Below are 15479 nucleotides of genomic sequence, written 5' to 3'. Positions count from 1 at the left end.
TCTAATACAGAAATAATTGTCTTTGTTACAAGTGAAAACCATTTGTATCGTCTGTTATTTCTGTAATGTCTTTCAGCCAATACCAGAACCCAGAGGAGGAAGATTTATACAAATAGAAGGATACTGGATTTCTATGGGGGATAAGGAACCTACCATAGATGACACTTATGTACTAACGCCATCTGTTAAACTTAATCTGAAAGATATTGTCAGAGTTGTGTCTGCAGGGTATGTTTGTCTCTGTTTTCCCTTCAGAATACTAAATTAAAGAGATAATTTGGTGCATGATGAAATTTCTTTGCTTCATATTTTATTGTCACACCCAAAACATGCATCAAATGATAATCAAGGGTGAAGTGGCTATAGTCATATCACTACATTTGAAAACCAAGTACTTAGGTAATTTATCATACATCCTGTTTTATTGAAAATGCTAGCATGGAAACATGTAGTTAAGGTATTTAGTCATTTCCCCACTGCCACTTAATACCTGACTGTTCACTATTAGTCAACCATTTTTATCACATAAACAAATTTAATTTTGCTCTGTTACATGTTTAAGTAACACAGTATTTATCAACGCTTAAAAATTACGTGAAAGCATGTCATTTAGAGAGAGATAATGGTCCATGACATTGCCTGTACAAAGCCCTACATACAGGTATTGGATTCCTAAGTACAAGAACGATTGGTGACAAATAGTGAAAGCTGGTAGGATACACATGTCCTGGATTGTAGGTACATGCATGCCTGTCATCTTCATGAAGGCAGCAAAAGCATAAGTAGCTGGGTTATTTACCTGCTTAAAAGACATGAAACCAACCTCCTTTCCTTTGTCTGTGAACACCCAAATTGCAATTCCTTGTTGCAGTGTGGTACATTTTAAGAAGCAGTCTTCAAGGGGCTTATCAGTACCAATTCCGTCAAGCCTCTAATACCTTAATGAATCAAAAAGCAGCATGTGGTAATGGTTAGCATATGCAAAGAAAGATGTCTAATTTAATTTCCTAATTTTATTGTTGACCTCTTTTGCTGCCTTTGGGTGAGTCAGTTAACAGAAGAGACACAGCAAGATTCTGTCAGTCTGTTTGCTATCTCTTAATATTTCTTGGTTTATTATATGAAGCCCTGTGCAAATTCAGACAGTGCAAAAGGATACTGTTTCCTTCTCATGTGCATATAGCATACACTGCTAAACCCATCTAAAATATTATTCTGAAACTCTTATCTTGATTAACCCTTGAAGGACTCACCCATTGCTGATTCAAGGAGAGACCTCAGTTGGTAAGACCAGTTTAATTCACTGGTTGGCTGCTGCTTGTGGGAACCACTGCGTGAGAATTAACAATCATGAGCATACTGATATCCAGGAGTATATTGGCTGTTATACATCAGACACGAATGGGAAGCTGATTTTTAAGGAAGGTAAATTATATCTTTTATTACATATGTCTCAAGTTCTGTCCCTTTTGTTTTATTTTCCTCCTTTCCACCTGTAGTCTTTTTATAATCACGGTTCCTACAGTGCAGACATGTATCCATACAATTACTTACAATTCAGTTGCGAATGTTTCTTGTACTGCTTATCTTTACATGGGTATGTATTTTAAGGACTTCTTAGTGTTTCATTTGTTTTTCCATCCCTTGTTCCGTAGTCAATTGCACTGAGAGAAGGAAAGGGGGGGAAAAAAAAAGAAGGTTTAACAGTTTTACTGCACACTTATTTTGATCTAGCTCTTACACCAAGAGAAAACTCGCTAAGATGGATTATTTGCTTTTAAATTAAATATTTAATCAGAACTTTTTCTGTTGCCTCAAAGGTGTCCTCATTGATGCAATGAGAAAAGGCTACTGGATTATCCTAGATGAGCTGAATTTGGCTCCCACAGATGTTCTAGAGGCACTCAACAGACTGTTGGATGATAATCGAGAACTGTTTATAACAGAGACGCAAGAACTTGTCAAGGCACACCCTCGATTCATGCTGTTTGCTACACAGAATCCTCCAGGACTCTATGGGGGCAGGAAGGTTTGTTAGACTTCTTTTTCTTTTGAATTTTAGTGACACTGGGGGGAGCGTTTCTTCTGGTCAGTCTTTACAGTGGAACAAATAGCTTCAGTGTGGAAAAAAATGTTAAGTGCCATAGAGTAAGTGCCCAAATCTAGTGAAATAAGGGGGAGTATGATTGCTTGAGACGTGAAGTGCTGGACTGTCTTGGGAAAGCTGGATTCTGCACTTGAGCCTAACAGTCACCTTTGTAATTTTGGGTAAAATAACTTAAGGCCAGATCCAGATTGGTCAACAAGCTGCTGAAACAGCACTTACGTGGAACGTAGGTACCTAAATTACACAAAGCAAGCCAGATTGACTCTGTGACGTGGCTACAAAAGCTCTTGGGCACTGTAAGAGCTTCATCCATTTTGGGCTGTGGCCTGTGCACATGATCAGAAGCAATACAGTTCAAGCAGTTAGGCACTTAAAACTCCTGCCTAAACTCCATTGTAATCCAAGGGAGCAGCTAGGAGGAGTCTGACATCCCTCTAAGTCTGCTACAGTAGGTGCCCACTTACAAAGGCATCATTTACTTCAATATACAGTGCAGCATCTGCAGTCACTCTTTAGAAAATTGGATTGATGCTGATGGTGCTCACTTTTTGCTTAATAGCTAGAGCACTTACCCAGAAATTGGAGAGCTATAAATCCTCTTTATGAATTCAGACCTCATCGTCTGCTTCCCAGGAAAGTTCCCTATCCACCAAGCTGTAGAATCTCCTACATTGGAACACCCCTTCTGTTCTCTTGCTACTGGGCAGCTGAATGCAAGACTCATGGGGCCAGAAGGACAACAAGAAAGTAGAAGTTTGGGCTTGGGGCATATAGAAATCCTCCTTCCCAGCAGACGTTCTGGTCACTGCTGACAGGTCTGTTTATATTTCATAGATTTCATAGATGTTAGGGCTGGAAGGGACCTCAGAAGATCATCGAGTCCAGCCCCCTCCTCCAAGGGCAGGAAGTCAGCTGGGGTCATAGGATCCCAGCAAGATAAGCGTCCAATTTACTCTTGAAGGTGTTCAATGTAGGTGCTTGAACCACCTCCTATGGCAGGCTGTTCCAGAACATGGGGGCTCAGACAGTAAAGAAATTCTTCCCTATGTCCAGCCTGAAATGGTCTTGCAGTATTTTATAACTGTTCGACCTCATCATCCCTTGAGGCACTCTGGTGAACAAATGTTCCCCCAGATACTGTGGTCAGCCCTGATAAACTTATAGGTGGCCATCAGATCAGCCCTGAGCCTGAGCTTTTCCAGATTAAAGAGCCCCATGGCTTTCAGCCTGTCATCATACGGTCTGTTTTCCTGACCTCTGATCATGTGCATGGCTCTTCTCTGGACTCTCAAGCTTCTCCACGTCCTTTTTAAATTGTGGAGCCCAAAACTAGATACTGTACTCCAGCTGCAGCCTCACCAAAGCCGAGTACAAGGGGAGAATGGAATCCTGGGATTTGCTTGAGAAGCATCTATGGATGCACGCCAGTGTTTTGGTCGCTTTACTAGCTGCAGCATCGCATTGCAGGCTCATGTTCATCTTGTGGTCAGTGATGACCCCCAAGTCTCTTTCTTCCGTAGTGCTAGCCAGTGTAGATAAGGATGCTGCAGGTTTTTTTCCCCGAGGTGGAGAACCTTGCATTTTTCAGTGTTAAACACCATCAGGTTCTCGTCTGCCCACTTGCTGAGCCTGTCCAGGTCAGCCTGGATCGCCTGCCTGTCTTCTGGTATGGATGCTTTGTCCCAAAGTTTGGTGTCATCAGTGAACTTGGCCAATCTGCTTCTGACTCCAATGTCCACATCATTAATGAAGGTGTTGAAAAATATGGGTCCAAGGACAGAGCCTTGGGGGACCCCACTGGTCACAGGACACCATGATGATGGACTTCCATCAATTACTACGCTCTGGGTCCGACCACGGAGCCAATTTCCCAGCCAGCGGATCATGGTGGACCCAAGGCCACAATTGGCCAGTTTTGTCAAGAGGTGATCATGGGATACCAGATCGAAGGCTTTTTTGAAGTCAAGATATATGACATCAAACTCTTTTCCCTTGTCCGGGGGATAGGTCACCTGGTCATAATGGAAATGAGGTTGGTCAAGCAAGATCTACCTGCAACAAACCTGTGCTGGCTATCCCTCAGGATGTTGGCATCAGCCAGTCCATTAAGGATGACGTCTTTCATAAACATTTCTAAGATCTTCCCCGGGATAGAAGTCAGGCTGATGGGCCTGTAGTTAGTCGGATCCACTTTCCTCCCTTTCTTGAAGATAGGCACCACATTGGCCTTCTTCCAGACTTCAGGCACTACATCAGAGTGCCAGGAGATTTCAAAGATCCGTGCCAGAGTCTGGGCTATGATGTTTGCCAGTTCCTTGAGTACCCTGGGGTGTATATTGTCAGGGCTGGCTGACATGAAGGTATCCAACCTCTCAAGGTGTTCCTTTATGAGGTTGGCATTGATGCAGGGCAGGGGATCTCCCTCACCTGGACCTGCCTGTCCTTAGTGGGCATGGGCATCCCATGGGACTGATGAAAGACTGATGCAAAGTACCCATTTAATAGGTTGGCTTTTTCCTGGGCATCAGTTGTCCCATCTAGTTCACTAGGTGTCCAATGTTGCCCTTGCTTTTCCTCCAGCTCTGCACATATCTGAAAAAGGACTTTTTATTGTCCTTGATGCTCAAAGCTAGTTGGAGTTCAGTTGCAGCCTTGGCTTTCCTGGTTTGCTCCCTGCAAGACTGGACCAGTGCAGAATATTCCTCCTTGGAGGTGAATCCCATCCTCCATCCTTTGTAGGCCTTTCTTTTTAGCCTCAGGAGGTCTTCTGGATCCCTGGAGACCCAGGGGGGCTTCTGTGCCCTCCTGCTGCCTTTCCTCTGAGATGGAATAGAACTGGCTTATGCATTGAGGCTCACTTCCTTGAGGAGCAGCCACTCTTCCTGGACTCCCCTCCCCCCTGGGGTCATGGTCCCTTAGGGCCTGACTGACAAGCCTCCTGAGCTTGTCAGAGTCAGCTTTCCTGAAGTCAAGGACTTCTGTGTTGCTGACTGACTTGCCAGGTTTATATTTTACAGTAATTAGTTGTTCGTTTAAAAAACAGAAAAATTTGAAGCAGTTAGTAAAATTCTGCTTTCCCACCTCCGCAGGGAAGCACCCTCATGACTAGGCCATAGTTTTTCTTACTTGCCCTCCTTCTGGCCCCATGAATTTCACAGCCCAGTAGCCCACTTTGAGCAGGAGGGGTAGAGCGTGCCATCATCTAGCTTGCTCTGTAGCCTGGTCACTGGGATACTCTTAAGAGGTAGGAGATGTGGGTTTTAATTTTGTCAGACCTAGAATCTACACATCCTGCTTCCTGGCTAAGTGCTCTAGCCCAGTGGTTCTCACTTTTTTTTGCGGACCATTTGAAAGTTGCTGAGGGTCTCAGTGGACCACTTTAATAAACCTTTTTTTTTTTCTACAAATCAAAGCAAACAACTCATTTTAATATCAGTAGTCTTACCTTACAAGTACAGATATTCTCGATTTGTTCTGCAACCTTTCTGAGGACCACCTAAATGAAGCTCCACAGATCACAGTTTGAGAACCTCTGCTCTGGCCACTAGGTTGTTTATGCCAAAAATGGACACCACCACATCCATTGGGCACCTCCCCTCTATGTGCTTTGCATCACAAGATGATGGCAGCACTTTATGGCCAGTCCTGAGTCTGCTTCCTAACCTCTGGAAAAGGGTAGAGGTCATGCATGATTTTCTCCTAGTGTTTCCTGTTGTCTAGTTCTGTGCATTTCCCTGATCAGCACCTGGGTGCTCTTGTTAAATCTTTGAAGATGTTAAACTCTTTGTTAACCCTATAGGGAACGTAGGTGCCTCACCCTCTTGATTTGGATCAGTTTTATGGAGCAGAATGCCTGTGTTTTGGGCATTTTAAAACCTAAGTGGAAGTGTCTACAAGGCCAAACTAGGTCTGTCCCTTAGGCCCCCCTCTACATGTGCACATAAAAGTGCAGTGGGATCTAACGTGCAATTTACATGTACATGGCAGAAAGCGCAATTGTGGGATCAAGAATTAGCTCCGATTGCACCTTACTGCCGGTGCAATGAGGAGCCTGATCTTAACTCAGCTTAAAAATGCAGTCATGGGCAAGAAGCAAGTTTCTGTGTCTTGGAGCCCCATGCACCCTTGGGTAGAGGGATTGCCTCACATGGTGATCCTCCTACCCCAGGAGTTTTTTGCAAGGCATTCTGTGGGCACCCAGCATCTGCAGCTGTGGGACTCTAGGTCCCAGCAGCTGCATGGTGCTGCCAGGACTTGCAACCCTGGCTGGGCACCCCTGCAGCTGGGAGCCCTGTTCAGTACTTCGCATGTGTAGTTGTTTTCAACGTAATTGCGCAGTTAACCTGTGTGATACCTATAAGAAGTAGAGGAGGCCTTAGTCTTTCTGAGCTTTGAATTTCTCATTTGTAAAATGGAGATAACAACACTTTTTCCTAGTTTAATATATCCTCACACTGTGTATTAGAGCTGATACGGTGCCCAGATACTAAGCTTATAAACACGTCTATGTAAACTTAAGTGGACATATGCTCTAAAGCAGTGGTTCTTGATCATTTTTAGACCTAGTGTATTCTTTGTTACATTCAAGGCATCCCTCTATATTTTTTTTTGTTAATTGAGTGGCATCCCATTTAAAAATGTATTTATTATAGTGTTTACCTCCTTGCAGTGGGGGCAGGGAATCTACAAGGCAGGGAAGGGCCTGAGCTAGCAGTTACCTGCTTATCTCCTCACTCTGGGGCACCCTTCAAAGAATCTTGTGGCACACCCGGATGCCTCAACACCCTGGTTTGAGAATCACTGCCCTAGAAAAAGAGGTCTAGACTTCCAGACTGGGCAGAAGGGATACGGGTTGTAGCTGTATTGATCTACAGGCAAAAGGAATCAGAACTCATAGTTTCATAGTTTGTAGGGTCAGAAGGATCTGAGCAGATCATCAAGTCCGACCCCCTGCCATGGCAGGAAAGAGTACTGGGATCAAACGACTCCAGCAAGGTGTTCGTCTAGCTTTGTCTTTAAGACAAGGTAGGAGGCAGCACCACTTCACTTGGAAGTTGGTTCCAGATCCTAGCTGCCCTGACAGTGAAGTAGCGCCTCCTGATGTCTAATCTGAATTTACCCTCTGCGAGCTTGTGACCATTATTCCTGGTCACTCCTGGTAGTGCTCAGGGGAACAGGGGCTCCCCCAATGCCTGCTGGTCCCCTCTGACTAGTTTGTAACAGGCCACTAGATCCCCCCTCAGCCTTCTCTTGTGGAGGCTGAACAGGTTCAGGTCCCTTAGCCTCTCCTCATAGGACCTGCCCTGCTGCTCCCTGATCATGAGTGGCCCTCCTCTGGACCATCTCCATGTTGTCCACATCCCTCTTGAAGTGTGGCGCCCAGCACTGGACGCAGTACTCCAGCTGCGGCCTGACCAGCGCCGCATAGAGGGGGAGGATCACCTCTTTGGACCTGCTTGAGATGCCTCTGAATGCATGACAAAGTATGGTTGGCCTTCCTGACTGCATCCCCACACTGACGGCCCATGTTTATCTTGGCATTAATGATGACTCCAAGATCCTTTTCTGCCTCTGCACTAACGAGAAGGGAGTTCCCCAGCCTGTAGGTATGCTGCTGGTTCTTCCTCCCCAGGTGCATCACCTTGCACTTGTCAGTGTTGAATCCCATCCTATTCTTATCCGCCCACCCCTGTAACCTGTCTAGGTCTGATTGCAGCCTATTCCTTCCTTCTAGCATGCCCACATCCCCCCACATCTTAGTGTCATCAGCAGATTTGAACAGGGTACTTTTTACCCCCTCGTCCAAGTCGCTGATGAAGGTGTTGAACAGTGCGGACCTGAGTACTGAGCCCTGTGGAACCCCACTGCCCACGTCCCTCCAGATGGAAAACGACCCATCCACCAACTCATGGGAGAGGTGATATCTAGTTGGTTTAATAACAGATATTTGCAAAAAAAGAATTCTTTATTTACCACCTTTCAAGCACATTCACCCTTCTTCAGTCATAGGAGAATGTAAAGATTGTAAAATTTATCCTAGGTGGAAATGAAGGTTCATATTTCATAGGAGATCAGAAAGTGTCATAAGATCTTCTGGTTGGAATAGGTTGAATTTTCATTTCCATCTAGGAGAAATTTTACAATCTTCTCCTATGCCTGAAGAAGGTGTGTGCACCTGTAAGCTTTCAAATAAATAATTTTTTTGTAAATATCTGGTTAGACTGGGTAGAAGGGATTTTTCTGAGATAGATTTATATGTTGCTTCCTCAACAAAAATATATGAAATTTTCAATTGGTTTTTAATTAAAAGAAAAAAGAAGGGGGGCCCGGGGGAAGTGATATCCTTATATGATCTCAACTTAAAAATCTTGGGTTCTTTGACTGATGAGAATATCAGGCTTGTATATGACTGGAACTGGCTTTTCCATGTAAATGATGTGAAGTACAGTCACATTCTGTGAACAGCATATATATACTTTGCTGTGTTGGAGCCCATATAAATTGAAGTTTTGTTGACCCTGAATGGTTGATTTATCCCAGAATACTGAAAAATAGACTGCTGGGACTGTTGATGTCCTTTTCAGAAGTTGAATCATTAGCCAAACTGTTCCCTCTTCCTCCAAGAATTAACCAACACACCACCAGACAGTCCAGCTTCCTTTGGCATTATGGGCTGGATGTATTTACAGCATATTAAAGAGAGAAAGCACAGTTCAGAAATGCCATTCTCTGATTTATCTTTTAGGTGTTGTCTAGAGCCTTCAGGAATCGTTTTGTGGAGCTTCATTTTGATGAACTTCCAAGTGGTGAACTGGAAACCATCCTGCACAAGCGATGCAGTCTGCCACCTTCTTACTGCAGTAAACTTGTCAAAGTCATGCTAGATCTGCAGGTACAGAAACTTTGTTTTTTAAACAGAAAAGTCTATATACATGTTGTTCAGATCTGTAAATAAAAGGAACCAAGAGCCCTTCAATAGGAAAATGGCACCAACAGAAATATTTTAAATAATAACATGATCCCTGGGTAAGAATACTGCAGCTAGATGATTTAAACCTATAGAAAATAGGAGAAGTGTAATAGCTGTTGTTTTGAGGCGTTGGGAGTGTTTTCTTGGGTGGTATCTTGCTGCTGTCTCTTGCTGCTTGGGGTCTTTGTGTTTAGTTTTTGTGCTGTGTTTGGAATACAGTAAGACTGAAAACTCTAAACAGCTGGGTTTTTTTAGTGAGAAACCTAAATCTTTCTTTTTATTCCAATTAATAAATAAGAGGTGACACTCAGGTGGGGAGTATGAATCTACTAAGTTCTGATTATGGTGATTTGTTAGGAAGTGTAGTATATTGACAGCTTTTTAGGGATTTTGCTTTTAAGTATTTGGTTTCTGAAAAGTGTATGATCTTGTTCTGTCTCTTCCTTTGGTAGTCTTATCGCAGAGGGTCAACAGTGTTTGCTGGGAAGCATGGCTACATTACTCTTCGGGACTTGTTTCGTTGGGCTGAAAGATACAGAATGGCAGAACAGACAGAGAAGGATTATGACTGGCTTCAACATCTGGCAAATGATGGTGTGTCTCTGTCTCTGTTCTTGATGGTATCACTGCTGTTTTTAGGAAATAGCTATAACTTTTTCTTCCTGATCCCTGTTTTTGCCCCCGGTTAGCAGTAACATTTCACTTTAAAAAGAGAAAGTGACTATACTGATTTCTCTTGTCTTATTTACAGGTTTTATGCTTCTGACAGGCAGAGTCAGGAAACAGGAGGAGGCAGATGTTATTCAAAGTGTTCTTGAAAAACATTTTAAGAAGAAATTGTATCCCTACTCTCTCTTCTCAGAGGAAAGTGTTAGGAAGCTATTAGGTGAGTTTTCAGAAAGAACTAAATCAGGAACTTTACATGCATGATCAGAGCTAATAATTTGTTCTGTGTTGTGCAGCTAAATCATCTACACAGATGTCTCTGGTTAGGGAGTTTGGCCATATTGTCTGGACTCAAGGGATGAGGAGGCTTGCAGTTCTGGTGGGGCGAGCCCTGGAGTTTGGTGAACCAGTTCTTCTGGTGGGAGAAACTGGGTAACCTGTTTTTATTATTACATTAATGAATTGTTCTATATGTTTTTGCTACAGATAATTACCAGATTTACCCAAATCCAAGATAGTTTTGAATGTAAGGTGACTCTCGCCTCTGCACTCTCCTCCCCCAGTAACTAGATTGTAGGCTTGGAAAATTTATAAATTTGTTCTCATTTTCCATAGATAGAACCTAATTTTAGACGGTAGTCTTGCCCTCCACTACTGCAGTCAGACAAGCAGCAGCCAGGGGAACAAGTGACAAGGGAATGAAGTAGTCTAGCTCCTGCCCATTGCTACCTCCCCTTTACCCCCAACTTGCTCCCCTGGTGCCTGCATCCTGCGTGCCTGCTCTCCCTCCCCCCTACACAGTGCCTGTACTCCCTGGCACCTGCCCCACATGCCACCACCCTTTACTGCTGTTGCTGTTTACTGTCCTATCACAGTTTTGCCTGCTGCTCTGAGGCCCTGTCAGCACAGAACAAGGAGCACAGAGCACATGCTGCTTCCAGCACTTGCCCAAGCACTCAGCAGTGGCAGTATCTTCTCTGGGACCAGAGCTGCCACACTGGAACCACTGTTGCCTGTTCGGGCAGGGGCTGAAGGAAGCATGTGCTCCTTGCCCCAGGCTGGAATGTGTGACCCCAGCCTCAACTGGAGCTGCAGTGGGAAGGTAGGCAGCAGCAGGGGTGGGGAAGGATGCGTGCATTGACTCGGACCCTGGGTTCTAGGTCAGAATTGATGTTGCAGCTGCTGCCAACCCCTGCTCAACCCCCCATACTTGAATCTAAGATCGAGGGTATTTTTCCCCCATTGAATAAATACAGAAACTACATGCGTAGCTTCAGCTGACTCCATTCCTTTCTTTGTGTGTTACAGATGTGGTAAAACTACTGTTTGCCAGATATTTGCAGCATTAGCAAATCAGAAGTTATACTCTGTGAACTGCCACTTGCATATGGAAACATCAGACTTCCTGGGGGGACTACGGCCGATCAGGCAGAGGTCAAATGACAAGGTCTGTCTCATAACAAGGGGTTCTTGCTATCACTCAGCTTTAGCATCATTGAGGGAGCAGGAACTGACAAATGGGTTTTGAGATTCCTTTCCATCTCCATTGCCTAGGAGGAACCTGGCAGTTCTAGGCTCTTTGAATGGCATGATGGACCTCTTGTATTGGCAATGAGGGAAGATGGCTTTTTCCTCCTTGATGAGATTTCTTTAGCGGATGATTCTGTCTTGGAGAGACTTAACAGGTATGTATGGTAAAAATGTGCTGCTTGGATATGGCTGCTCTTTGCAGACATGAAATGGACAAATATAGCTTCCTTCAGATGTTTCTAATTGTTTAGCTTATTAACTCTCTTCCTTTCTCTTAGTTGTTCAGTTTTTGATTAAATAAAAATGAGTCAACGTAACTCAGTGGTTCACTGGAGATTAAGGTGCTGTGACTGATGTCTTGTTAACTGCTGTAACTAGAAATCCTGTACTCTTACAACTTTCTCGTGTTTGAGAGGCTACTGGCAGGAGGGGATGACAGGGAGTGGGTATGATAGACAAATGGGCATTTACTGCGGTTACGTCACTACTAAAGCAATACTGGAAAAACTTTAAATATTCTGAAACAGAAATAGAAATGTGCAGATTGGTTCAAGTTTTGTGGAAATGGTGTGTATTTTGGGATTGTTTCTGTCCTGAGATATTTTGTAGCCATAGATATTTCTGTGCTTGACTTCTACTCAAGCTGTAACAGTCACCTTCTACTGAGGGACAAGAGGGTCCATTTCTGTAAACCGATGATGTCTTCAGAAAATACAGTTAAACTCAGTTCAGTTGAAACAATATGCAGTAGTACAATAGAGCAAGAATGGAAAATAGAATAATTTGCATAACATAAGTAAAATCTGCAATGAAGCCTGTAGGTAGCACTATAGCTTTTTATGTTTAAGTAAAGTTTTTGAAAGCTGTACTTTCTCTAAGCTTCTGTAATAGAGTATTTTCAATGAGAAACTCTGCATTCTTGGAAAGTGTCACAAATTGTCAAGAACCAGGGAAAGAGCTGGTTATTGTGTGTAAAACTGTTACAACTTATTCTGTATGTTAGTGTTTGATTACTACATTACTGTCCATCTGATTACCAGACCTCTTGAGATGACTGGCAGTCACTTTCTCCACTGCCTTCAGGATTTCTATTTCATGCCAGTTCTTTCAGGGTTCTCTTCATGTCTTTGCAAATATTTCTTCAAGTTTCCTTATTTCATTGGAAAGTTAGGAAAGTTTCATTTTGCAGTACAGGTCTTCTGACTGGCCACTTTAACTTGGGTGCAGGCTTTCATTGCAAAGTTAATTTGAGCTTTCCATACTTACCTATTCATAAATGTCTTCATAAATGATAAAGAGAATGTATAATTCACATTTTATAGAAAACCATTTTATTGAAACCACTCTACATGTTTTTTATGTACGGCAAGAGGATTTCTGAATTGCCAGGTGTGGGGTTCAAATAAAACAAGTATATTTGAATATTACGTTTTTAAAAATTTCTCCTTAGTGTTCTTGAAGCTGAAAAGACATTGGTGCTTGCTGAGAAAGGTAGTCAAGAAGACGAGGATAATGAAGTAGAGCTACTGGTTGCAGGAAAGAAATTTCGTATCCTGGCAACTATGAATCCAGGTGGTGACTTTGGGAAAAAAGAGGTAACTGCTGAGGCTGCTAGAAATCTAATATGCATTTTGAACATGTTAATTCATAGAATCATAGAGATGTACGGCTGGAAGGGACCTGTAGAGGTCATCTAGTCCAGCTTGCTGCCTGAGGCAGTTCCAAACCATCCCATAGAAACCATAATGTAAACTGTGCATAAGACTACCCTCAATCCTGATACAGCATAGACCAGTGGTCAGCAACTAGTGGCTCTTTATTCACTGGTAGATCTTGGAGCCTCTTAGAGTCGATCTGAGGCTGGGGTGGGGGCTGAGTGCCCACGTGTATGCATGCATGTGTGCATCCCAGCCCAGCAGGTCAGTCTGTGGGGGAGGGAAGAGGCAGAGGCTAGATCGAGGCCCCTGTGGTGAGGGACAGTGCGGCAGAGGCAGGAGCAGGGATAAATCGAGTGGGGCCCCGGCTGGGTGGGACTTACCTGCTCAGGAGGTGCACCCCCAAATAATTTTTCTCCCTTTGCCTTGATGTGCTCCCCCCGCTTCTTTCCCCACAGACTTACCTGCTGGGCAGGAGGGTGGAGAGGAGGTAGCAGTGGCATACAGTAGATCTTGGGTTGCTTTTAAATGCTAAAGGTAATCTACTTAAAAAGGTTGGAGACCACTGACATAGACCTAACACCATAACCTGCCACAGATAAAGCAGGGGAACCACAGCAGCCAATGTCCTGCTTCTATATACTTTCCTTCTTTATGGTAGCCCTTCAGGTTTTTTAAGACTGCTACCATGTCCCCTCTTAGCCTTTTTCCCAAGCTGAACATGCCTAGCTCCTTCCGCTGCTTCTTGTAAGACTTGCCTTCCAAAACCTTGATCGTCTTTGTTGCTCACCTCTGAATCTTCTCTGTGTCCTTTTTAAAATGTGGAGCCCAGACTTGCATGCAGTATTCTAGGTGAGGTCTGACCAGAGCTGAGTAGAGAGGCACTATCACCTCCCACATATTGCACCCTAATGCTTCTATCGATGCAGCCCAAAACTGCATTTGCCCTTTGTGCAGCTGCATCACTCTGCAGACTCGCATTAAGTCTGCGGTCTTTTAAGACTGCCAAGTTCCTCTCTATAGAGCTGCCATTCAGCCAGGTGTCACCCATTTTTTATTTGTGTTTTTGATTTATTTTTCCCACAGTGTAGCACCTTATATTTATTTACATTGAACTTCATCCTGTTAGCTCTAGCTCAACTTTCCAATCTGGCGAGATCCTTCTGAATTGTGCTGTCATCCTTTAACATTTTTGCAGTCTTTTCCCATTTTTGTCTGCAAACTTGCTCAAGAAACTTTCTATGCCAACATCCAAATAGTTGGTAGACATTGCTTAATGTTAAAATTTAGTGCCATATAGTTGTGATACTGTGTTGTTATATGCATGTAATATACGTTTGTTAGAAGTTCATATTGGAGTGGTTCATATCGGAGTCTGCCTTAAGGCTCTGAAAAAACCTTGGCTATCTTATCTTTCATCACTTGCAAGTACTGTCATCTTAATAATGTATGTGAATGCTGAGCAGAATGATAATAAGGAAAAATTCAAACATTAAATCACATTAGCAGATACAATGTGAAAAATACTGCACCGATGACTTGCAACTCTTAGGAAAAAATATAGCCCCCATCCAATGCTGATTATAAGATGTATGTGGAGCAGTGTAGAATTGATAGGACAGATGATGCTTCAAACAAACTGACAACAGAAGTTGTCACATTGGGTTCTTCATTTTAAAAAAAAAAAATCTAGACAAGCATTCCAGTTGGTTCTTATTAATTTAAAACTATAGTTCTCAAATAACCCATTAAGTTATCCAAAAACTGTCTTTAAAGCTCCCTAAAGAAAGTCAGGTCTCTAGACTAATTTTTGTTTACTCCCAAAGAAAGGGGAGTATTCATAGAATCATAGAAGTCGGGTTGGAAGGGACCTTATAGATCTTCAAGTCCGACCTCCTGCCAGGGCAGGAGAAAAAACTGGGCTCAAACGATCCCACCTAGGTAGGCGTCAAGCCTCCTCTTAAAGACCCCCAGGGTAGGAGCCAGCACCACTTCCCTTGGAAGTTGGTTTCAGATCCTAGCTGCCCTAACTATGAAGTAGTTCTTACGGATGTCTAACCTAAACCTCCTCTCCAATAACTTGTGGCCGTTATTCCTTGTTATGCCAGGGGGCGCTAGGGGAAACAAGGCCTCTCCCAAACCCTTCTGGTCCCCCCTAGTGAGTTTATAGACTCACTTTATTCAATAAAGAAAAGTTGGTCATTTTGAATGTGCTGACAAATCCACCAAAAGGACCTGTGTTCATTGCCTTTGCATTGATTCATTTTAATCCAGCCTGAAGAAGAGAGGGGTTAAGGGAGTTTCAGGTCAATCCTGGATGTAAGTCTCCTTTTCCAAGAGCAAGGGGGCTGCTGACTTGCATGGCTCTTGTTTGATATGCTTTGTCTCCGAGGTTTTGCAAGCTAGCTCAATTTCTTCTTTCAGTCTTTTAGAAATAGCAGCTCCTCGTTTCTTTTGAGCACACAATAGAAGATCCTAAAACCTGCATTTTCTCATTCTAACGATAGTTATAAACACCCTTGGTAGCACTAGAAGGAACAGTAAGTTATTT

At 43.3% G+C, this 15479-nt stretch overlaps 1 protein-coding gene across 1 annotated transcript in view; it reads left to right on the top strand.

Annotated features, from left to right (window-relative positions):
- The window catches only part of MDN1 (midasin AAA ATPase 1), a 154186-nt gene that overhangs the window by 47442 nt on the left and 91265 nt on the right, over positions 1-15479 (top strand). Inside the window, exons 23-32 of the mRNA XM_090036605.1 lie at positions 77-228; positions 1247-1425; positions 1821-2029; positions 8853-8999; positions 9530-9671; positions 9829-9963; positions 10040-10175; positions 11052-11190; positions 11298-11428; positions 12724-12868. Coding sequence (XP_089892731.1) covers positions 77-228; positions 1247-1425; positions 1821-2029; positions 8853-8999; positions 9530-9671; positions 9829-9963; positions 10040-10175; positions 11052-11190; positions 11298-11428; positions 12724-12868 — 1515 coding nt within the window. The remainder of the gene's footprint in view (positions 1-76; positions 229-1246; positions 1426-1820; positions 2030-8852; positions 9000-9529; positions 9672-9828; positions 9964-10039; positions 10176-11051; positions 11191-11297; positions 11429-12723; positions 12869-15479) is intronic.

This window comes from Crocodylus siamensis, chromosome 1 (assembly GCF_052110815.1).
Source record: "Crocodylus siamensis isolate JL-2025a chromosome 1, ASM5211081v1, whole genome shotgun sequence".
Lineage (NCBI taxonomy): Eukaryota > Metazoa > Chordata > Crocodylia > Crocodylidae > Crocodylus > Crocodylus siamensis.
This window is presented reverse-complemented; position numbering and strand designations above follow the sequence as displayed.